This window comes from Talpa occidentalis, unplaced genomic scaffold (genome assembly GCF_014898055.3).
Source record: "Talpa occidentalis isolate TD23 unplaced genomic scaffold, MPIMG_talOcc4v2.1 talOcc4.8, whole genome shotgun sequence".
Taxonomy (NCBI): Eukaryota; Metazoa; Chordata; class Mammalia; order Eulipotyphla; family Talpidae; genus Talpa; species Talpa occidentalis.
The window spans coordinates 156,555-180,300 of record NW_023605194.1 but is presented as its reverse complement, the minus strand read 5'-3'; the positions used below and the strand labels follow the sequence as shown (position 1 = coordinate 180,300).

General features: G+C 58.5%; 3 protein-coding genes across 3 annotated transcripts; all 3 read left to right on the top strand.

Moving 5' to 3' along the window:
• The first annotated feature begins 3,237 nt into the window (after positions 1–3,237).
• On the top strand, positions 3,238–4,206 carry LOC119234096 (olfactory receptor 13A1-like). The gene has a single exon (XM_037496861.1). It carries the CDS (start codon positions 3,238–3,240, stop codon positions 4,204–4,206), a length of 969 nt encoding a protein of 322 aa, XP_037352758.1.
• A 9,952-nt stretch (positions 4,207–14,158) lies between these two features.
• Positions 14,159–15,094, top strand: LOC119234095 (olfactory receptor 13A1-like). Its single transcript, XM_037496860.1, has one exon. The coding sequence runs from the start codon at positions 14,162–14,164 to the stop codon at positions 15,092–15,094; it is 933 nt and encodes a 310-aa protein (XP_037352757.1). The 5' UTR covers positions 14,159–14,161.
• Positions 15,095–16,625: 1,531 nt separating this feature from the next.
• Positions 16,626–21,576, top strand: LOC119234358 (olfactory receptor 13A1-like). Its single transcript, XM_037497248.2, has 2 exons — positions 16,626–16,665; positions 20,233–21,576. The coding sequence occupies exon 2, from the start codon at positions 20,284–20,286 to the stop codon at positions 21,232–21,234; it is 951 nt and encodes a 316-aa protein (XP_037353145.1). The 5' UTR covers positions 16,626–16,665; positions 20,233–20,283; the 3' UTR covers positions 21,235–21,576.
• Positions 21,577–23,746: the final 2,170 nt, after the last annotated feature.

Sequence of the window (23,746 nt, the reverse complement as noted above, 5' to 3'; positions counted from 1 at the left end):
GGGTCCCCCCCACTTGGGCGTCGCCCCTCAGCGGTGCAGAGATGGGGACATGTGCATCCTGGGCACGTCAGTCACTGCGAGGGCAGAGGCTGGGCATGGGCGTGAGCAGAGCAGCGCCCACCGGCCCGGCAGGAAGACGAGCGCCCCGGGGACGGCGGAGGGGGGCCCGGCTGGCCCGCAGCCCTGGCGTCTGGTCTCCTGACGCTGATGGGCGGGAGGCTGTGGTCACGCGCCTCGAGCCGCGCTAATGGTCCCTGAGAGCCTCCTCCGGCGGCCTCCCCAGGGCCCGCCCCGGCTCCTGGTCCCCGCCTTGGAGTTACAGAGGCTTCTTGAGCAGCGGTGTCCGTGCCACAGCTCAGTGGACACTGAGAGGCCCAGGACAAGGCCACAGCCGAGCCCTCTGGGCCCGGCAGAGGTGAGTGAGCGCAGCTGCTCTGCCCTCTGGGCTGGGGAGCAGAGTCCCACTTCAGAACAAATTGGAATCTCAGCAGGAATCTCCGACTTGTGTGGTTTGGGGCACTAGCAGCCAGGGGCGCTGGCCAGGCCTGAGCAGCCCCGCTGGCTGGCCCAGAACCCAGCCTGGTGGACGTTGGGCGTCAGGGGTCAGCCAGGAGGCAAGAGCTGAGAGAAGCAGGAGGGTGAGGGCGGTGAGGGAGGCCAAGGTTGGGGTCAGAGCTTGTCCAGCGCCACCAGGTGTCCACTCAGGTCACAGGGCTGCTGAAAACCTCTGTGCAGGCAGGACACCTCCTTAGACAGGCCAGAGTGTGGGAGCCCCCTCGCTGGGGCAGCAGCCTGGTCAGCATCAGGCCGCTTTGGAGGCTGTGCCAGGTGTCACTGTCGAGACTCGAGTGTCCCCCCTCCCCAACAGGGCCACCAAGTGCCCAGATCCTGCCCAGCACCAGCGCTCTGGGCTGGGCAGCTCCGCCACGCTGAGTCGCCTGCACAGGAAGGAGACCCGTCAGTCCCTCGGGGGCAGCTCCGCATTCACCAGAGGGTCCCAGGTTACCTCTCCCGCCAGGAGGGGGCAGGCCCCGGACACTGGCCAGGACCCGACCTCAGTGTGTTCCCGTTTTCAGAAGGGGCGTCCTGACTCCCAGGCGCCCGCGGGAACCTCACAGGGCAACAGGCAGGATCCGCAGGTGTGTCACCCAGGACGAGGTGGCCTCGGGTCGGGGGCCAGGTGGGGACGGAGGGCTGCAGTGCCCGTCCAGGCTGCCTTCTGGCTGACCCCTTCCCCCATGACCCTGCTGCCCATCCAGCCTGGCCAAATCATCTCCCCCTCCCTGCAGGACCCCAGGCTCCCCCTCCCCCTGCAGGGCCCACGGCGTCTCGCTCTCCCCACCCTGCCGGCCTCGCCCGCAGCCCCTGGGCCTTGCTGGAGGGTCTGTCTCTGTCCCCCCCAGTTGTGTCCGGCTGTCCACGGTCTCCTCTTGTGACTGAGGGACTGGGCAGTCCCTGCCGGCCTTGCCAGGGGCCCCGGGGGCCCCGCGTCTGACGGCGTCCCGGAGGCTGTCTTCACCCCACGCCGCCCCGTTGTCCCTGAGCTCGAGCTGTTGTTCTTCGGCTTCTGTGTCCCGTGTGAGAAACCCAGCTCCGTCCCGGTGGAGACCGCGGGCCCTTCGCTCGCTCAGACGCTCGCGCTCCCGGGGCTGTTGTCCCTCGGGCTCCCGAGCCTGGTCACGCGGTGTAGACCGGGGCGGCTCCCGCTGTCCCTGCAGCCTCCAACACTCTGTGCCGTGGACACATCGTTGTCGCTGACGTTCTTGTCTCTTCCTCAGGGAAGAGCTGCCCCTGCCGGCTTCCCTCACATGCGTCACCGCGTCAGGCCGGGCAACGCTGCCTCTGGTCTGTCGTTCCTGGAGCCCGCTGAGCAGATGGGTGAGGCTGCGCCTGGGCCCCCAGTCGGGCTGTCCCACGCCCGGCTCTGGTGCCCCGGCACGTCCACAGCCGTTTCACTCAACCCGCGCTGTCCAGGGAGGCGGCTCAGGCCAGGCTAGGTCTGGCAAGCTCTGCATCTGGGGGCACCACCACTGCCCAGCCCTGGGCCGCCCCCTGCCCGAGCCAGGCCCCGCTGCCCAGTTCTGTCCACCCCGTGGGTCCTGGGCTCCCCTCCCTGTGTGTGTGTGTGTGTGTGTGTGTGTGCACTCCCGGGAGCACCAGGGGTGGCCGCCACCCGCCCCCTGCGGATTCTGACTCCACTTGCCCAAGATGAGGCGACCATGTGGCTGCACCACCAGAGCGGAGCCTTGCTCTGTCCTTTCTGAGTCTGGCTCTGCCCCCGTTGGTGTCCTTGAGGTCCCCATGACCCCCCAAACACCGTCAGTTACTCACCCACGGGCACACATGTCCTGGGAGTCTCTGTCAGTGTCCAGCGGGAGGTGGCCAGAGCCAGATTCTGCTGGAGGAGTCCCTGGGGTCTCCGTGGAGATCTGTGGGAGTGGAGGGAGCCGCGGCGACCTCGGGGGACAGGGCCTTGGCCTGCAGAGAAGACCAAAGGGGTGGGGGAGCTGCCAGCGGGGTTGGGAACTCAGTGGCCTGGGGTCCCGTGGAGCCAACAGAGATGATGGCATAGACGGTCTCGGCCCCGAGCAGCTGATCCGCAGAGCCTGGATGGCGGGAGCTGAGGGGTGTTGGGCCAGGCCAGCTCCTGCTCCCTTGAGCCATATGTGGGGCCTTCAGGATGTACCACAGCTGCCCTGGGGTGCGGCCACCATTTGTTTGGGTGTTGAACGTGAAGGGGCTGCAGTTCAAAGGGGCTGCAGTTCATTGAGGCAGAAAAGTCACATGAGTGTTTGGGGCTCAGTGAGGGGTTGGGGCGGGCGTCTGGGGACAGCTCTGGAGCTAGAGACAGGTGTGTGCATCTGGAGTGGCGGGGGCGAGCCCAGGGCGACATGACCCTCAGGAGCAGGGACCAACTCAGCCCGTGGAGGGCATGGAGGGCCCCACAGCGATAACCAGAGGGCCCAATGGGCAGACTGCTCCTCACCTGGGGCTGGGGCAGGGAGCAGGGTCGGGGTGGCTGTGGCCAGATCATCAGGGTGAGGAGTGGGAGGGCAGCTGGAGCCTGCACGACCGGGCAACGATGCCTGAGCAGACGTCCCAGGGCACGGGGCACAGGGCGGTCTAAGTAGATCCTGGAGCAGCTGCAGGGGGCATGGGTCCTGGTGTGTATGGGTGAGGGTCCTATGGCTCCTACCCTGAATCAAGGCTGACTGTGCGTCTCTTTCAGTGGTCACCATGGAGCCGGGCCTGGGGCCTGCTCCCAGCAGGGCCCCGGGGCACAACTGGACGCAGGTGGAGGTGTTCATCCTGCAGGGCTTCTCTGACCACCCAGAGCTGTGGCTGCCCCTGCTGGGCTGCTTCCTGGCCCTGTACGGCCTGGCGCTGGCAGGCAATGCCGTCATCCTTGTGCTGATCAGCTGCAGCGCCAGCCTGCGCAGCCCCATGTACTTCTTCCTGTTCAACCTGGCCTCCATGGACGTCATCTGCACCTCGTCCGTGGTGCCCAAGACGCTGGTGGGCCTGGTGTCAGAGACGGAGAACACCATCTCCTTCCCGGGGTGCATGGCCCAGCTCTTCTTTCTTGCCTGGTCGGGGTCAGCAGAGCTGCTGCTGCTCGCTGTCATGGCCTATGACCGCTACGTGGCCATCTGCCACCCGCTGCACTACAGCTCCATCATGAGCCTACAGCTGTGTGGGGTGCTGGCTGCAGCCGTCTGGACCATCTGTGCTGTCAATGCTTCGGTGCACACCGGGTTGATGGCCCGTCTGAGCTTCTGTGGTCCCAACATCATCTCGCACTTCTTCTGCGAGATCCCCCCGCTGCTCCTGCTCTCCTGCAGCCCCACCCTCATCAACAGCATCATGACAGTCCTGGCCGACATCTTCTATGGAGTCATCAACTTCATGTTCACGCTGGGGTCCTACGGCTTCATCATCACCAGCATCCTGCGCATCCGCTCGGCTGAGGGCAAGCGGCGAGCCTTCTCCACCTGCTCCTCCCACCTGCTGGTGGTCACTTTCTACTACTCAGCAGTTTTCGGTGCCTACATCAACCCGGGCTCCAACTATAATCCTGAGAGAAACAAACTGTTCGCAGTAATGTACACGATGCTCGGCCCCGCCTTGAACCCCCTCATCTACTCTCTGAGAAACACTGAGGTCAAGCAGGCCCTGAGGAGACTCTTTAACCTCTGCAGATGCTAATACCATGTGCAAACCTTTCTTCCAGCTGGATCCCCACCCCGCCCCTTAGGTCTCCCTGGACCAGGCTTGTAGACATGAGAACTGCCTGCCCCTCTCTCAGTCAGCCCAGGCATGGGTGCTGGCCATGCTAGCTGAGCCAGAACACCTGGACACCCAGGAAGCCTCATCTGGACATGAGGCCCCAGGTGCGTTTGTGCACTTGCACCCAGGACAGGAGTCATCACCCTGGGTTTGGTTGCCCAAGCTATGAGCTTCATAGGTATTTCGTCTTGATTGGGAAAAGCCCCTAACCTGAGACAAATAACATTCAAGCAATTTTTGTCAAGTAATAAAAATATTGTTTGACTTCAGTTCAATTGTTTTATCCATTATTTTAATGTGAGACATTGATTTCCAGTGATTGTTGTTGAATTTTCTATTTTCCTTTATTTTGTCAGTGTTTGCTTTCTGTATTTGCCTGTCAGTTATTGGTTGCATATGTTTGTAACTGATATATTTTCCTGGTGTTTTGACACTTTCATTGTTATAAAGTGTTCCTTTATGTCTTTTCTTTCTTTCCCATCTTCCTTTATGTCTTTATTGATAATACTTGTTTTAAAGTCAACTTTGTCTGTTGTTATATAGTCATTTCAACTTCTTGGTTGCTCTTTACATAGTATGTATTTTCCATCTATTTTATTTCAATCTATATCTTTGATTTATGTGTGTCATGAGACAACATATCATTGGATCTTGATTTTTAAACCCATTTGAAATTCCTTAGCCTTTGATTGAATTTGTTGCTCCAATCACATTTAATGTTATTATTAATGCAGTGGGATTTATGTCTTTAATATTAACTTCCCCATGTTTTTATTGTTCTCCTATTCCTCCATTTTTATTAACTGAATATTTTTGAATGTATAATTTTAATTTCTTTAAAGTTTTTCAACTATATTGAATTACTTCCTTAGTGGTTGCTTCAGGGTTTTCCATATACTTTACATATGATGAGAATCAGCTTCATATTTGTGCTAACTTAAATTTAGTAAGTTATTGAGACATTATTGTATAGTAGCTCTAGTCCTCTCCCCCTTGTTATATGTATGATTTTTAAAGATTTATTTATTTATTTATACAAGCACTGGGTACAGTCAGAAGCGTGGGAGGGTGAGAGAATTCACCAGAGCCAGAGCAGGGAGCAGAAGAGGCAGAAGGACTGAAGTACACTGCTGAGGGGAGCAGCGGGTGGCAGGAGAGTTCTGCATGCCATGTGGCATGCCAGTGGCCGGGGGTCTGCATGCTGCTGCGCCACTGGGGAGGCCCTATGTATGATTTTTATATCTATCTATATATCTCACATCTGTATGTGTTAAAATACCAAGAACATATAATTATTAACATATAATTTTATATCTTTTAGTGAAGTTTAGAAAGGATGGGGGAAAATATCTTTAACTCTTACTATTTTAGCCTTCTTATTCTTCATATGAATATCTGTATTTATTCTTGTGAATTTGAGTTAACATCCGGAAGCATTGCTCCCTCCCATTTCCTTTTTTTTAAAGGGTTATTTATTTATACAAGAACTGGGGTACAGGCCTGATGTGCTGGAGGGTGAGAGGATTCACCAGAGACAGAGTGGGGAACAGAACAGGCGGACCGACCAAAACACACTGCTGAGGGGAGCAGTGGGTGAGACAGGACAGGTCTGCTGTGCCATGTGGGTGCTTCGCGGCGGGGTGGAGGGGATCAAACCGGCACTGCAGAAGCTGCGGACAGCCCCACAGCACTGCGCTCAACTGACTACGCCACCATGGAGGCCCTTCCTTTGTTTTCTTATTGGCAAATGTATTTCATTTTTGTATATCCCATTGCCTGTTACTTTATACAATGAGTTTTAAAAATCATTTATGAGAATAACAGACACACACACATGAATCTCTACTGCTTTTTAGTGACATAGTTACCTTTCCTGGTGCTCTTGTCTTTTTGGTAGATCTGAGTTACCACTTTGAGACACCTGACATCTCTTTGTTTTCAATTTAGTATTTCATTGAGATGGGTCTGCTCCTGGCTAGTGTTCTCAGCTTTTGTTTACCTGGAATATCTCAGCTTCACCTTCATTTTTGAATGAAAGCTTTGCTGGATGTAGGATTGGTTGACAGTTTTTCCTGGAGCACTTGAATATGTTATCCCACTACCTTCTGGCCCTTTTTTTTTTTTTTTTTTTACCTTCTGGCCTTTATCTTGCTGCTGAGAAGAGCTGTTTGTTTTATTAGTTTCCTGTAAGTGACAAGTTTTCTTTTGTTGCTTTCCAGATTTTCTCATAGTCTTTGAGACTCTGAGGGTCTTGGCCAGAGGGTCAAGGCCAGAAGGTCCCACAGGGTCTTGGCGTGGTGCTGGTGGCCATGGGGTAACGGAGCTGGGCCGGGGCCTCCCTTCCCCGTCCAGCCTGACCACTAGGGAGAGGAGGGCCACCTGGAGCATTTCACCGTGTCTGTCTGTGAACCTCTACTTATTCATTCCATTTGGTGTTTACTGGCCTGCCCGTGTGTCTAGGTTAGGGTTTTAGAATAAATTTGGGAAGTTTGTAGTCATGTTTTTCTGAATTCTCTCCTGCTCCGTTCCTCTTCCCTGTCCTTTTGTTGCTCCTATTAGGGTGCTGAAAGGTGTCAGGGTGTGTTAGGGTGTATAATGGTGCTCCGCATTTCTCTGAGATTATGTTCGTTTTCATTCTTTCCTTTTCTCTCTGTTCTTCAGAGTGTATAATCTCTACTGCTGCATCTTCAAGTTCACTTGTTTCTTTTGCCAGTTCAAACCTACTATTGAGGCCCTGTAGTGAATTTTTCTTGTCAGTTTTATACATTTTAACTCGAGAATTTTTATTTCATTCATCTAAATTAATTTGACTTTTTATTCCCATTCCCTGTTTGATGCAATATTGTAATCATATCGTCCTTCATTTTTGTAAAAAATGATGTATGGAGGTGCAATTTATGTAACATAAAGTTAGCCATTTTAAAATGAACAGATCAGTAGAATTTCATGCATTCACAGAATTGTACATCCACCATTATCTAATTCCAAAATGTTTTCAGAGGCTGAGAACCCCCGCAGGCCCCCAGCCTGTCTCACAGCTGGACCTGGAGCCAGCTCTGCCCTCTGCTGCTCTCTTCCCCCAGGTGGCCTTGTTGCTGTCTGCTCTGGGGCAGCTCTGGGGCTGCTCTCTCCATGGTGTATGGGACAGTGTCTGCCATAGGCCCTGGTCCCTCCCTGGGGTGGGGTGAAGAGCTGCACTGTGGGAGCTGTGGGCAGGAAGCAGAGCAGACATGTGGGAGACCAGGCTGAGGCCCACCTGGCTGGCTGGAGTGTAGTAGCCTAGGCCCTGCAGAGCCAGGGCTGTCCTGACAGCTGGGCCCCTACCTATGGAGGGGGGCCTGGATCATGGGTGAACATGCGGGCCAGCAGCATGGGTCCCTCGAAACAAGGGAATAGGCCTGTCATTGTTGTAGATAATGGCTCTTAGATCAAGGCCAGAGGTGCCAGGCAGCACAGCGGCCCACCCTGCAGTCCTGCCTTGTGTGGCCGGCCCCAACCGCTTGGATCTGCGGGCACTGGATGACCCCGTGTCGTTTGTCTGCAGAGCTTGCTCCCGGAAGGGTGGGTTCAGAGTGATCACAGCGCTTCAGGCGTCTACTGCGGCTTGTCTCACCCCTCGCAGGTGTTTGCTGGGGGGTGGTGGGGATGGGCGAGGCACTGTACCCAGTCATGGCCTGACGGTGCAGGGCAGCCCCTGCAACCTCCTCCTCGCTGGTCTGCCGATGTCTGCTGTGATGGGCCGTCCCACAGGGTCCTGGCGTGGTGCTGGTGGCCATGGGGTTAGGGAGCTGGGCCCGGGCCTCCCTACCCCGTGCAGCCTGACCACTAGGGCGAGGAGGACCACCTGGAGCAGGCCCGGGTGAGAATGCTGTTGGCAGGACCTCATCTGTCCACTCACCACCGAGGCGGTGCTGGACCCTCTGCTCGGGGGCTGTGCTTTCCAAGCCAGGCGATGACCAGGTCCATCTGCAACTTCCCTGGCAGCCGAGGGACCTCAGAAGGCCGGAGCCCTAGGCCCCCGCCAGGGGAGCTGTGCCAGGCCAGCCCCTCCAGGGCAATCGGCCCTGCCTTGCAGCCCCCTCAGGCACACATTCTGTCTCGGCCTGGGCTTTCTCTGGGCCCTGCGGCCTGCGCTGGCTGCTGGCAGGATGTCCCCACACCAGTGCAGGCGGCCCTGTGCCCCGCTGTGAGGGGCCATGTGTCTGGGTAAAGCCGGGGCGCACAGGGAGTGGGGGCTCCGGGGTCGCGGAGGGCCGTTGGGGGCACGGGCTGCTGTGCAGCTGTGGGGGTTCTGGGCTGGCTCAGCGGCGGCCAGGGAGGGTCCTGAGGGGCAGCGCGGAGGAAACGCAGGGGAGAAGCGACTTCTGGCCGCTTTGCTGCGGGACGGGGTTTCCCCGCAGCAGAAACGCCGCCGCGTCGGGAGGCGGCAGAGCCGCCCTGAGCCGCCTCGGCCGCGCGGGCCAGTCCCGCCAGGCCGCGAAGTGGAAACGCGCCCGCGGGCGGCGCCCGGCCGGCTCGGAGAGCGCGCCCCGCCCCCGGCACCCCCGCCGCGTCCTGTCGCGCCCCGGCCCTGGGGGCCCCGGGGCTCTGGGCTCCCCAGGCCCCGCCGCCGCGCCCCCCGGAGTGCTGCTGCTGCTGCTGCTGCTGCTGGCGGGGCCGCTCAGCCCCCCCCCCGTGCCGGGCCGGCTCCCCGCCTCGGTCTCCGGGCGCGGCCGTTTAAAGCCCCGCGGCTCCTGCGCCCCGAGCCTGGCGGAGGACGGCGCGGGCCGGGGCGCGGAGCGCGTTTCCCGGTAGGACCCGGGGGTGTCGCGGCCGGCGCTGCCCCCCACGCGGCGCACCCGGCGGCGCCTCCTCGCGCGCCCTTTCCCGGGGCCGCCGGCGGCTCTGATCTGGGGGTGCCGCGACTGACTCCGGGGGCGGGGGCTCGGCGGGTGTCCTGGGGTCCCCCACCCGGTCCCGCAGCGCACGCGCCGGGCGGTGCGGGCTCCGCGGCTCCGGCCCGGGCGGGACCTGGGGACCCCCAGCTGCGCGTGCCGAGGGGCCCCCGCACCCCCCCCCCCGGGAAGGGACAGGCAGCGCCGCCTCCAGGCCTCGCGCTCGAGGCTCCCGGCGGCCGGTCCCGCTGCTGCTCCCGCCCGGGCTGGGATGCGGGCCGTGGGCCCACGCAGGGCGCTGCCCTCCGGGTGTGCGAACCCAGCGGCCTCCGCTCCTGAGAGAGGCGGGCTCGGGCGGGTCACCCTTGACCCGCGCGCAAGCAGGGGGTTCGGGCCCGGCCCCCGCCCGGGGGAGCCCCCCCGCGCGCCCCCGGCGCCCCGGGCTCCCCCAGAAACGTGCCTCGAAGGCGCTTCCCGGTGACCGCGGCCAGGGGCAGGCGGCGCGGGACCGCGGGGGGGGCGGGGCGGGGGGAGCCGGGGTGCGGGGCCTCCCCGGGCCGCTGGGGTCTTTCCAGCAGCGGCGGCGCCTCAGCTTCTGCACCTTACACCTCACGTTTTGGCGGAAACACTTTCCTTCAGGTCGGGGTCCCCGGGGCTGGGGAGGCCGCGCGGTCCTGTGAGCCGCAGACGCCCGCGGGGCGGGGGACCCTGAGCCCGGCTGGGGCAGCGCGCGCCTCCCAGCCCGCCCCCGCGCGCCCCCGCGCCCCCCGCGCCCCGCGCGTTGTGCCCGGCCCGGCCCTCGCGCGCTCGGGGCGGCTGCGGCGGGGGGGGGGCGGGACTCGTGTCCGGCCCGCGCTGCTCCCGCGTCCGCGGGGCCCTTTCGGCCGAAGCCCGCGGTTTCCCCGTCGCTTCGCGCAGCGCCGAGACCGGTGCCCTGCCGCCCGTTTCGCTCATGTTTCCCTAAAACTTGCTTTGTAAATTCAAGGCTTTTTGTGATTCCACCTAAATTTCAGCATTTCGTGCTCAGTTTCTTTGGAAAACATCGCGGCGTTTGTCGGGGGCGCGCGGCCCGTGTCACTTCAGGCGAGACGGCGTTTGGCGCCTTTCGGCTCCCGCCCCCCGCGCGTCGCCCCAGCCCGGCGCCCGCGGACGCTCGAGGCCGACCTGCCGCGGGGCCGGGTCCGCCCTGGTGCCGCGGCCGTCGTGGCTGCTTCCTGCGCGTCCGTGGCTTCGCGGGCAGCGCATGGTAGGAAGTTGCAAATTTTTGTGCTTTGGTTTTTTTTTTTTTTTAGCATTTTAAGTATCTTTTATATTTACAAGTTAAGTTTGCTAAGTTAAAGATCAGTAAAGTGGACTCGCACCCACATCGCCTACTCCCAGCTTCAGAGGGCGACAAAACGCATCTGAACCCTCCTGACGCTGCATGGGCGGGCGCACCAAGCCTGCAGCGCGGTGGCAGTTCACGGTGCTCAAGGATGTTTAGAATAACTGAAATAATTATTTCGAAATGCTTTTCAAAGAAACAGTTAAAGTTCTTGCAAAGGGCATTATCCCTTTCATGATTTTTTTAGAGAAACACCCAGAAGACTTCTAATGAACTTTGAGAGTTCGTGCAGCTTCTACAAATATCCTTTCCATTTTACACCGCAAGATTCATATAGAAGCTAGGTTTTTTTTACATGGGTGAAAATATGTTATAAGCAATTAAAGAATAAAATAGCCTATTTTCAGGTTTAAAGTGAAAAATGATAATTCGGGGGCCGTTTAAGTGATTTGAAACCAGTTATTTATGATTAAATGCATCCCTCTTATTTCTCTTATTTTATTTAAAAAATATTTTATTTTATTTAATTCTTACATCATTTTTTGCGCAATGTACACATTTTCATTTTGGTTATATTCCCCATACAATTGCACCCCCCCTTATTTTGACCCTAATCCAAAGACTAACTATTATAAAGAAAAAATAAAAATCAATAAGCAACTATAAACCACACACACACAAACTGTGTGAGTTGATTTTTTAGCCTGCAACTTTGTCATATTCATATTTTGTTTCTAATGACCTTTTTTTTTTTTTGTATTTTATTTATTTATTTATTCATTCATTTATACAAGCACTGGGTACAGTCAGAAGCGCGGGAGGGTGAGAGAATTCACCAGAGCCAGAGCAGGGGGCAGAGCAGGCAGAAGGACCGAGGCACACTGCTGAGGGGAGCAGCGGGCGGCAGGAGAGGTCTGCGCGCCATGTGGGACCCTCCTCCGGAGGCCCGGGAGCAGCCGGGGATCGAACCGGCGCTGCAGAGGCTGCGGGCGGCTTCGCAACCCAGTGCTCAACCGCTGCGCCACCGGGGAGGCCCTCTAATGACCTTTTGATGGAGTCTTTAGGGTTTTTAATATGTATCATTGTTTCATCTGCAAATAGTGATGTGTTCACTTCTTCTTTTCCTATGTAGGTCCCTCTGTTTTTGTGTTTGTCTGACAGCTCCAGCCAAAAATCTAATACTAAGTCAAATAGAAGTGGTGACAGTGGGTAACAGCCCTTGTCTTATGCTGGATCTTGGGGAAGGCTTTCAGTCTTTCACCATTGGCTATCGTAGTGACGTGCATTAGTGGTCTATGGCCTTTATCATGTTGAGGCGGGTTCCTTCTTTTTCCATCTTGTTTAGAGTTTTTATCAGAAATGGGTATTTAGGGCCTCCCCGGTGGCGCAGCAGTTGAGCGTTGGGTTGCGAAGCTGCCCGCAGCCTCTGCGGCGCCGGTTCGATCCCCGGCTGCCCCCCGGCCACCGGAGGAGGGTCCCACATGGCGCGCAGACCTCTCCTGCCGCCCGCTGCTCCCCTCAGCAGTGTACTTCGGTCCCTCTGCCTGCTCTGCTCCCCGCTCTGCCTCTGGTGAATTCTCTCACCCTTCCGCGCTTCTGACTGTACCCAGTGCATGTATAAACAAAACAAAACAAAAAAAACCAAACAAATAAATAAATAAATAAAACATGCCTCTATTAAAAAAAAAAAAAGAAATGGGTATTTAATCAAATGCCCTCTCTGCATCTGTTCCTGTTAATCATATGACTTTTATCTTTATGCCAGTTGATATGGTGTATTACATTAATAAGATTATGTATATTAAACCATCTTGCATACCTGGGATGAGTCCCACTTGATCCTGGTGTATAATTCTTGTGATACACTGTTGAAATCAGTGTGCTAGTATTTTCTTGAAAATTTTTGTATTGATGTTTATTAAGGATATAGGCCTATAATTTCCTTATGCTTTGTCTGATTTTAGTATTAAGGTTGTGTCAGCATCCAAAAAAGGAGGAGTCCTTCTTGTATTATTGAAAACAATTCAAGCAAGTTGATCATTAGTTTTTGTTTAAAAGCTCTATAAAATTTATTTGTAAAGCCATCTGGTCCTAGACTTTTGTTTCTCAGAAAAATTTTCATTTCTGTTTCAGTTTCCACGCTTGTGGTAGGTTTTCTCCAGGCACCTGTTCTTCCTGGGGGTAGTCTTGGTAGATTAGGTTGATCTAGAAATTTGTCTATTACTTTGAGGTTATTGAATGTATTGGCATATAGTTTTCATAGTACTTTCTTATAACATTTTGTATTTCTCTGTTGACTGTAGCGATTTCTCCTCTAGTATTTGTGATTAAGTTCATTAAATTTTTTCTCTCCTTTTTTCTTTTCTGTTAGTCTAGATAGAGGGTTATCTATTTCGTTTGTCTTCTCAAAGAATCAGCTCTTAATTTCATTGATTTTTTTTTTGGTGTAGTCTTTGTGATCTCTACTTCATTTATTTCCACTCTTATTTTTGTAATTTTCTTGCTACTACTAACTTTAGGTCTTATTCCACTTTCCCAAGTCTCTTTAAGTGTGATATCACATTGTTTATTTGGGATACTTCTTACTTTTTATTATAATATGATCTGTATGCAATTATTTTCCCCTTTAAGACCACTTTTGCTATACCCCATAAATTCTGGTAACTTCTATCATCATTTTTATTCATTTCTGGTATTTTTAACTTTCTGCTTTGATTTTCTTTTATTCAATTGCTATTAAACAGCATTTTTTAATTCTCCAAGTAGTCATACTTTTTTTCATGTAATTTTTTTAAGGCTGATTCCCAGTTTTATGGTATTGTGGTCAGAGAAGGCACCAGGTAAAATTTAAGTCCCTGTGGTTTAATTGACAGTTGACTTGTTTCCCAAAATGGGGTCTGCCCTTAAAAATGTTCCATGTGCACTTGCTTTTGTGGCTGACCTTGTCCTTGGGCTGTGTGCTCCCGATTAAGGACTGCCTGCCCTCTTCTGTGAGTCCTATGCCTTCCTATTCTGTGCTGACTGTTCCTTCCAGCCTGGACCTCATGTATATCCCCACATCTGGCCCCTTTGGTGCCTCAGCTCTCCCTCCTGACTCCAGGCTCTCTGCCCTGCACCGGCCACCTTCCCTGGCCTGGGTCTAGCTCCTGTCTGCCCAAGCAAATGCCCTCCCTGAGCCAAGCCCAGGCCTCAAGTCAGAAGAGGATGCTCGTGTCCAGGGCAGCATGGGGAAGAGTGCTGCAGGCAGAGCCCACAGGACAGAGGGTTTTGGGGAGAGATGGGGAGCCAGGAGGGAGAGCTGGCCACGTTCTGGGCGGGATGGAACCTCTGGACACTAAGCCTCAGGAAGATGCTGGCATCTGCCTCTTGGTGGTGCTAGCAAGGACCTGGCACTGTCAGGTTAGCACTTTGGGATCAGCATCCTGTGTGAGGAGAGGCGACGCAGTCATGCCGTGTGAGGGCTGCCAGAGCCAGTCCGGGCAGTGGCACAGGGTACAGAGGAAGGTCCTGCCCATTTATTTCAGGCTGGGGGCTGGCGGCTGCAGTGGTTGAGTCAGATAAAATGTAAAATTATATAAAATCAGGGGGAGTGTGATGTATCTAGAGACCATTAATTCCACACACTTTCCAGCTCAGCTGTGGAACAAGAGGTGCCTGAACAGACTTGTTGGAGGCCATGAGCAACCAGTCTCTGGTGACGGAGTTCATCCTGCGGGGCTTCTCCGTGCCGCCCCCACTGCAGACCCTCCTCTTCGTTCTCTTCCTCTCCCTCTACACCGTGGCTCTCTGCGGCAACTCCCTCATCGTGGCGGCCATCGCTGCCAGCGCGGGGCTCCACACCCCCATGTACTTCTTCCTGGTCAACTTGGCTGTCTTTGACGTCATCTGTGCGTGCACGGTGGTGCCCAAGCTGCTGGCGATCCTGGTGGCAGAGAAGAGAAGCATCTCCTACTGGGGCTGCATGGTCCAGATGTACTTCCTGTCCTGGTCAGTGGCGGGGGAGGTCCTGCTCTTCACGGCCATGGCCTACGACCGCTACGTGGCCATCTGCCAGCCGCTGCACTACAGCTCCATGATGAGCCCCAGGGTGTGCGTGGGGCTGGCCGGGGCCGTGTGGGGCATCAGTGTGTTCGGTGCCGGGGTCAACGCCTGCCTGGTGCTGCGCTTGACCTTCTGTGGGCCCAACGTGGTGGACCACTTCTTCTGCGAGATCCCCCCTGTGCTGCTGCTTTCCTGCTCCCCCACGTACCTGAACGACATCATGTCACTCATGGCTGACATCTTCTTCGCGGTGTTGAATTTCGCGTTCACCGTGGTGTCCTATGGTGTCATCATCTCCTCCATCCTGAAGATCCGCACGGCCGAGGGCAAGCGGCGCGCCTTCTCCACCTGCTCCTCCCACCTCCTCGCGGTCACCTTGTACTACTCCACCATCATCTACACCTACCTGAGCCCCGGCTCCAGCTACTCCCCCGAGACTGGCAAGGTGGTGGCTGTGCTTTACTCCTCCGTGAGCCCCAGCTTGAACCCGCTCATCTACACGCTGAGGAACAAGGACTTCAAGGCCGCCCTCAAGAAAGTCTTGACATTTTTAGCAGAAAAACTGTAATTACATTATCAGATGTAATTACATTATCAAATCAGAGGGACTAGCTCGGGAAAGCTACAGACTGCAGGCGCGGTGAGGGAGCCTCAGCGTCTCCCGGGGCGCGCCGGGAGTGCTCGGGAGGCGAGAGGCGCCGGGCCCGGGGTCCTGAAGGTGCCGGAGACCCCGCTCTCTGCCCTGGGTCCGTCACGGAACCGAACCTCACTTTCTGCTGCGCATTCTGCTTTTCCACGCGGAACTGCCTCAGCACGTCTCCCGCTCACCATGTGCGCGGGGCCGCCATTTCCTCTGCTGCGCGCTCATCTCCCGAGTCCCGGGGGCGGCGCGGGGCGGGTCGCGAGGCCGAGGGCGCCGGGGCGAGTGTCGCGGGACGCGGCCCTGCCCTTCCGGAGCCCCGCGGAGGCGGGCGGGGCCCCGGGGGCCATCCGGGCCCACGGGGGGGGGGGGGTCGCGGGGCCCGGGACGCCCCCGCGGAGGATCCCTGCAGGCGCGGGGCCTCGGCGCCCCGCAGACGCCGGTCCCGCCCGGGGAGGCGCCGTCCCGGCTTGGCGGCGGGGCCGTTCGGGCGGGCGCGGGCGGAGCCGGTGTCCCGGGAAGCCTGGAGAGCTGGAGCCCCAGCGCCGCGGGCACCGCGCGGGCGGGCGTGCGGGGCGGACGGGCCTCTCCGGCGGCGTTGGGCGGGCGGCCTCCCGCGCCCCGGCTCCCGCCCGCCCGCCCGGGCCCTCCGCCTGGAGGAAGGCGGCGCGGAGGCCCGGCGGGCTGGCGCTGGCCACGGGCTCTGGGGCCCGCGTGCCCGCGGACGGCGACCTCGCCCCGAGCGGGCTTCGTCCCGAGCCGCCCGAATCCCGAGGCTGCGGGGACACTGGGCGGGCGTCAGGGGCGCGTGGCGAGGACGCCCGCCGGGAGACGCTGCGGCGCGGGCAGACCGTCCCCCCCGGCCCCCCGCCGCCCCGCCGTGCGGCAGCGGCCTGGACCGCGTGGACACGTGTCTGGACACGTGTGGGGAAACAGCCGCTGGGAGGTCACAGCGTGCTTCCTGGATCGTGGAATGGACCAATCAGGTGCGAGCTCTGAGCCGATTGGTGCTAAATGGTCCAATCAGACTTTGCTACCTGGAGCCGCCTCTCCCCACAAGTCAGGGGTGGCAGCTGCCTCAGCGCCCTTGAGGTAAAGCGCACTTCCTGGACTGTGGACTGGACCAATCAGGTGCTATGGGCTGATGGGTAAATGGTCCAATCAGCCCCAGGGTTGAAAAATGGTCCAATCAGACTTGCGGGCGGGGCCCCTGAAGGCGGATATAAGCCAGGCGGGTGGGCACCGAGCTGAGGGGGTGCTAGCCCTGCAGGGGGTTCCGACCCCGGGGAGGAGGGGGCGACTCTTCCTGGCCCCGAAGAAGGAGAAGCGGTTACCTGCGAGGAGCGCACCGCCCCGGCCTGGCGCCTCACGGAGCCGCTTGTTGGTGCCGCCCAGCAGCTCGCGCAGTTGGGAGCACTCGCTGCCTCGGCGGGGCCGGCGGCGGCATCACTGCGGCCCGGGCCGTGCAGACCGGGGCGACCGTCACCGACGCCGTCTGGGTGAGGCCGCGGCCCTGTCCTTCGTTGGGCTCTAGCCCGTCGGCCCCAGTTGTGAGGCCGAAGTGTTGCTGTAGCCCTGAGTTGTGGTTTCTGGTTTCCTGGCTTTCGGGTGACTGGCCCCAGCCGGGCAGGTGGGGGGCTCTCGTCCGGCCTCCTGCCTTGTCCTTTGCCGCCCCGTCCACCCTCTTTGCAGCAGGGCTCGGTGCTGTGGGGACCTGCCCTGCCGTGAATCTCGCCATGGGGACAGACAAGGAGCCCAGAGCTGGGTCACGCAGTCACCTGGGGGACCCTGCCTTGTGAGCCGCTGGAGGGTTGCGGGGCCTGGAGGTGGTGCCCGCAGGAGTGGGGCTCCCCATCCCCAGAGCCCCCCCATCCTGGGGTCCTCTGTCCAGAGAGCCCCCTTTCTTGAGAGCTTCGCCTGTCCCAGGAGCCCCCAATCCAGGGAGATTCTCCCTGTCCCTGCAGACCCCCCCATCCCAGGAGCCGTCCTTTCTGTGGGTCTCTGCTGCCAGAGGGTCCTGGGGGCCCCAGCTGTCCTTCCTCGTTCACAGGCCCGGGCCAGTTCGTGCTTCTAACCCCGACCAGGGGATGGCTGGCCGCCCCTGCTGCCCTCGTGAGAAAGCTGAGCCCCCCCGCCCTACGGAGACTCAGGAAGGCCTGGCGGCCTGGTCTGACAGTCTGGTCTGCTCGCTGGCCTCGGGAGGGGGGAGTGGGCTGTGCGCACTCCCTTCAGTGTGGGAGGCCTCTGGCTGACCCTTGGGCGGGAATCCCCCACTCTGCAGGCTGAGGAAGTGTGCAGACCCCGACTTCCTGCAGCCTGTGCCTGCTCTTTTCAAGATGGGTGGGGGCCTCCCCAGTCAGGGGTCCTGGCCTGAATGGCCAGGGCCAGGTCCTGTCCTGGGAAGAACGGGTGGCCCCTGGGCACAGGTGCTGGCCCTGCCCGGAGCCGGGGGAGCCTGTGCTGCCCGTGGGAAGGAGATGGGTACCCCATGGCTGCCCGGGCCCAGGCTCTCCCAGCTGGTGTGGAGGCTCTGGGGTGTGGCCCAATTTTGGGGGGTAGGGGGGTGTGCTGAGCTCTGGGAGATTCTGGGTGGTTGGAGCCATGACAAAGTAGGGAAAGAAAGGTCTCAGGTGGTGAGAGGGGGCTGCTCCCTGCACTGCTGGGACATGGGGGTGGCAGGTGACCCCTCAGCACCCGGGTCTCTGCAGAGCGAAATAACGGCAAAACCAAAGACGGCCTGTGGGATGGGGGGGCTTCAGGTCCTGCCTCTGGTAAGGGTTAAATCTGGACTAAAGCGGGGACTTGCCCAAGGCAGCAGCGAAGACCTGAGGGTCCAATTTCACGTGTGAGGAACACAGAACCACAGCCAGAGGTCGGATCAAACCAAACCAACCCTCGAAATCTGGCTGCGGAACTGAGGTCACCGGAGAGAGGAGTGGGGATGGGGGGGCCAACGGGTGGTGTGGGGGTAAAACTCCGGAGAGTGCGACCCACACCCTTGAATCGTGCACGCGCGGCAAACCAGCGGGGCCTCGCCAAGGACAAGCCAGTAGCTGGCAGGGTCGCACGGCCACTTTCCATGGGGTCGCTCCGCGGCTGGCAGGTGCCGGACATCCCCGCTGCCGGGACACGGACCCATCCCCGCTGCCTCCTCCCCGGGAAAGGCCGTGGTCATCCCGGGAGCACCGCAGGGCTGCGAGGGGCAGAGGCCGGGCTGGGCGGCGCGGCCTGTGGCTGTCCTTTGGTGAGTCGAGAGTGTGTCGGCTTAAAGGGGATGTCAAAGTCCTTGCTTTCCCTCCAGAAGGGGCTGCTCACTAAATGCAATAAACTTTTTGTTTTTCTGTTAAAAACGAAATCCTGCCATCACGACAGGGAAGAAGCAGAAACAGGCCCCGCAGCTGCAACCGCAGCTGGACAGCAGTGACCGTCTTGGTCCTGCAGATTCTCACTGACCACACCCCTGGACTTCTCCCTGGCCGCCCGGATGTGCTGGACAGTCCGCCTCCTGCGTCCAGCCAAGGCAATGCAGAGCCTGCTGGCCAAGCGGTCTCCTGCTGGCGGCTCTGCTCCCCTGGCCGCTGTCACGCTACTGTGCTGGCTGCCCACTGGCCCTGCAGTTGTGCCCTGACCAGAGGCAGTGGCCTTGTCCTGGGGTCACGGCACCCGCGGGGGCACTGGCTTCAACAGGGCGAAGGTGGGACTTTCAAGCATCGCTCACACCCTAACACGTCCAGACCTGCGTGTTGTACACTCCGTTCTCGCAAACTTTAAAAATTGCTTAGACGCGTTTCAGCGCATGGCGCCCTGCGCTAGCCCAAGTGGGGCCTTGTTGAGTGTGGCTCTTGGAGGCCAGGATGGCCCTCCCAGCACCGGCGGCCCCCGGAGAGGGGTGAGAGGGCGTCCCCTGGGAGGGTGGCCGCCCCCCCCCATGCCTGATGGCCACACCGGCCGCAGGCACAGCCGGGGCCCCACCTGGGGGGCCCACGCCCACCCTTGAGAGGCTGCAGCCCGGGTTGGCGGTCGTTGCCCAGGAGCAGGTGGGGCCACAGGCCTGGGGGCTGCAGCCCCTGCTTCTGGCGAGGCCAGCTGCAGAGACCCCGTTTATCCCGGTCTGAGAAGTGGAGCTAATTAAACAGGTCTGTTTGCATATAGTTATCTTCCATGCACCTAAAACGTTTTCTTTATTGAGTCTCATGATGAAAGGATTTCCACAGACAGCTTCATCCAATGAACTGAAACAGACTCTTTGGGACACTGGGCCTGGGGCGCCCCCTGCACCCACACCTGGCGGGCCAGGGCTCCTGCAGGGGAGGAGGCAGGAGGGGCCGGACCTGGCTGCACTGCGGGGCCCCCGGGCAGGGTGAGGGCGGGGCAAGGGCCAGGGCGGGGCTCCTGCCCCAGGCCAGTTGGGGTGAAGAAGCGGCCTCTTGGGTTGCCCTCCCGTGGCCTGGGTTTCCAGGGCGCAGGCGGTGCCCTTGGGTGCTCAGCAGCTCTCCCTGCTGTGACAGGGCCGCGCCCCTTCTGCTCCTGCCTGGGCTGGCCCAGGCCGGTGCGGAGCCCCCAGTCACGATCCCGCAGCAGCAGACTGTGTTGATTCCCCGGTAAGTTCCTGGGGTGCGGACTTGCTCATCGGGCTGGGCTCTTTAGGAGCCGTTGGCTCTGCCCGCAGGGGCCTGGGGGCCGCGCTCCCACCTCGCTGGCGTCTCCACACCCTGACTTGTGTTCTGCCCAGTGATGAGGTGAAGCAGCTCTGCCTTAGTTGCCATCTTTGGTGAAATGGTTGTCCAGCTTCTGGGCACGTGCGATGGACAGAAGCCGCTGCCAGATGAGCACCGTGGGGGTGGGGCCTGCGCTGTCGCCCTCCGTGGGAGAGCGCCCTTGGGGTTAAATGGAAGGCAGTTTCCAGTTTTCCTTAATGTTCTTTTTGTTCAAGGTTGGGTTCGGGTCCGGCCAATGAGGGTTGTTTTCAGCAGAGAGATCATAAAGATGTAGAGGAATGAAAGACAAAAGAAGGCAATGAGATTCTTTGCAGTTATACTGACCAGTCACAAACCTTTACATTCTAGTCAAACTATGGAGCAAGAGAGACACACTGAACTATGTAAGTTCTTTGCAAGATGATGCTGGCAGCCATGAGCAACCAGTCGCTGGTGACGGAGTTCATCCTGCGGGGCTTCTCCGTGCCGCCCCCGCTGCAGACCCTCCTCTTCGTTCTCTTCCTCTCCCTCTACACCGTGGCTCTCTGCGGCAACTCCCTCATCGTGGCGGCCATCGCTGCCAGCGCGGGGCTCCACACCCCCATGTACTTCTTCCTGGTCAACTTGGCTGTCTTTGACGTCATCTGTGCGTGCACGGTGGTGCCCAAGCTGCTGGCGATCCTGGTGGCAGAGAAGAGAAGCATCTCCTACTGGGGCTGCATGGTCCAGATGTACTTCCTGTCCTGGTCAGTGGCGGGGGAGGTCCTGCTCTTCACGGCCATGGCCTACGACCGCTACGTGGCCATCTGCCAGCCGCTGCACTACAGCTCCATGATGAGCCCCAGGGTGTGCGCGGGGCTGGCCGGGGCCGTGTGGGGCATCAGTGTGTTCGGTGCCGGGGTCAACGCCTGCCTGGTGCTGCGCTTGACCTTCTGTGGGCCCAACGTGGTGGACCACTTCTTCTGCGAGATCCCCCCTGTGCTGCTGCTTTCCTGCTCCCCCACGTACCTGAACGACATCATGTCACTCATGGCTGACATCTTCTTCGCGGTGTTGAATTTCGCGTTCACCGTGGTGTCCTATGGTGTCATCATCTCCTCCATCCTGAAGATCCGCACGGCCGAGGGCAAGCGGCGCGCCTTCTCCACCTGCTCCTCCCACCTCCTCGCGGTCACCTTGTACTACTCCACCATCATCTACACCTACCTGAGCCCCGGCTCCAGCTACTCCCCCGAGACTGGCAAGGTGGTGGCTGTGCTTTACTCTACCGTGAGCCCCAGCTTGAACCTGCTCATCTACACGCTAAGGAACAAGGACTTCAAGGCCGCCCTCAAGAAAGTCTTGATGCTTACAGCTGAAAAACTGAGTTAGAGTCTGTAGAGTTTGTGTTCTTTGTTGCCGTCTGGCCTTATGAAATGCTTCCTGCCACTTATAAATGTTCTCTCTCTACGGGGCTGCACCGACACCCTCAACACAGCTCTGCAAAGTAATGCCCTCTATGGTGATGGTGAATTGGTGATGGAAATTCTATGGGGACTACACCTGAGAAAAGAAAGCAAACATTTAACAAAAATGAGCAATGATGTAAAATATAAATAAGTAAATATATTATTTAAAAATAAATAAAATAGCTACAAACTGGAAAAAAACATTAAAATTTCTACAAAAGGGCATTAAAAAAAAAAGATAACACTCTCCACCGACTGCCCCCAGACTCTTAATGGGATGAGTCACATCCCTTTTAATGAAAGGGCCATTGCTCACTTCTCAGATTCCGAGGCCCACACAGTAGCCCATGGCTGGCCCGAGTCAAGTCCACACAAGTTTGCGTCCAGGGCTGCCCAAGTGTCTTAACGGCCAAGTGGGTCTTGAGCCCAAATTGCAGAGAAAGCCTCTTCTGCGGTCCTTGTTCAATGTTGATGGGGTTGAGTCAGGGCCACCCAGGTGGCTGCTGAGCCAGGAGGGTCCCCTTGCCAGTGGGGGCGTCACCAGCCCCCTGAGGCCTGAGCAGAGCCAGTGGATGGAGGAAAGCACATTTGCTGTCTGCGGCCCATCCTCAGGCCTCACCCGGTTGCTGAGCCAGCACTTGGGTTCTTAGGTCTCCCATAGGTCCCGCACTTGGTCTTCACAACCCAAGAGCACATTCCGGTGACAAATCTCCATGTATGCACATCACTCTGTATAATGTCGTACATGGATTCACACTTTTATCTCACACACACAGAGCTGTGCATACACACCTGTGTATGTGCACTAGACACACTCGTGTGCCGTGCTGAAGCCCGCACCGCCACACCCAGGGCACATGTGTGTGCCCCAACCTCCTCTGCTGAACGGCCCTGACCAGTGCACCTGCCTCTGTGCAGGGCGCTACCTCCAGCCCCTGCTTCAAGACAGAAGTCCTGGGACCCAGGACAGGGCTGCGCATCACAGGATGCTTTCCACCTGGTTTACTCTGTTTATTTTTCATCCTGTTGCAAGCTAAATGCTAAGTGCTTCCTCCTGGATGGGCTGAGCTGTGTGCCCTATTACTGCTGCAGGTGCCTCCTGCTCCCCAGAGCCAACCATCCTGCAGTGTCTGGTGACCGCTGGGCTGTGAGGGCTGTAGTGTTTACTCACTGCCTCTCGCTGTCCTCAGCACTTGGGTAGGGCTGGAACACGACCAGTGAAGACTAAGTGGCAAAGAGCCACGTTATGCATCTGCTTGAGCTGAACACATGCACGGTGGCACCGGCGCCCACACACGTCTGTGGAGTCACACGTTCAAAGCATTTGTGGGTCCTCTTGGGGAGCAGCAAAGAAGTGTATCCCATTCACACCCCTGGAAGGGACAGGGCTGAGCGAGCCTCCACCCACATGTAGGGCTGACCCCTGATCTCCTCCCATTAGAGTGGACACAGGCCACACAGGGGCAGCCAGCTGGCCCCTGACGTGGTGTGGCCTCAGGGAAAGCGGGGTGCTCAGGGCATCGCTGCAGCTGTCCTGGCGGGCGCTGGCAGGGGCGAACACTGCAGGGCTGATTTGTGTCTTACTGATTTATCTCTAGACAGATAGAAAGCAGATGTGGCAGGTGTGAGCATCTAGTTGAATATATATTTAAAATTTCACATGATTAGAAATACTGAAATGACAGACAACCCTCAGGGCGTGCACCCAGACCTGAGGGTCAGAGCCGGTCGGGCCGGCTGGGCCGGGGCTGACTGCGGTGCTCTCTGCTCTCTCTCAACACGGAAGCCCCGGGCCTCTCTTCGCCGAGCTCCAATGTTACGGGTAATCTGGGGTCTTCGCTCAACAGAAGGAACATGCATGTGCTATTTGTTCTCATGAAAGTGATAAAGAGTTGGAATCCCAGAGGCTTTACCAGACACCGCAGTGCTTGGTGCAGGGCTGACGCGCAACTCACGCTTGGCCGAGCGGCCGGGTCCCGCCTGTGAGCGCGTCGTCGTCTCGCGGTTTCCAACAAGCACAGCCTGTGGCAATACTAAGCCCCTGAGCTCTCAGCGAGCCGTGCTGCTCGGCAGCGCCCCGCCCCTGCTCTCTCCCCGCGGCCTGCAGGCCCCTCACCGCGGCAGGTCCCAGAAGCAACGGCCACGCGGTCAGCGTGGACCACGCTGCTCGGGGGATGCCACGGCCGTCGAGGCGGGGTGGGCGCCCGTGTTTCCTGCTCAGCCCCTGGGGGATGCCGAGGGCCCCGCCCAGACTTGGGGTGGGTGGTGCCCTAGTGCTGAGGCGGAGCCCGACCGCGGGCGGGTGGGGGCGGGTCGGCTGAAGCGACATCCACGGCGCGAGCCGCAGGACGGCCGGCCGGCTGAGGGCTGCGCCCCGGAGCCCGCCTCGCCTGACCCGACGCAGACGCAGCGCCGCAGGGCGGCCCGGAGAGCGG

Coding starts and splice junctions, on each gene's coding strand:
- LOC119234358 (XM_037497248.2), top strand. CDS start 20,284: ATGATGCTGGCAGCCATGAGCAACCAGTCGCTGGTGACGGAGTTCATC.
- LOC119234096 (XM_037496861.1), top strand. CDS start 3,238: ATGGAGCCGGGCCTGGGGCCTGCTCCCAGCAGGGCCCCGGGGCACAAC.
- LOC119234095 (XM_037496860.1), top strand. CDS start 14,162: ATGAGCAACCAGTCTCTGGTGACGGAGTTCATCCTGCGGGGCTTCTCC.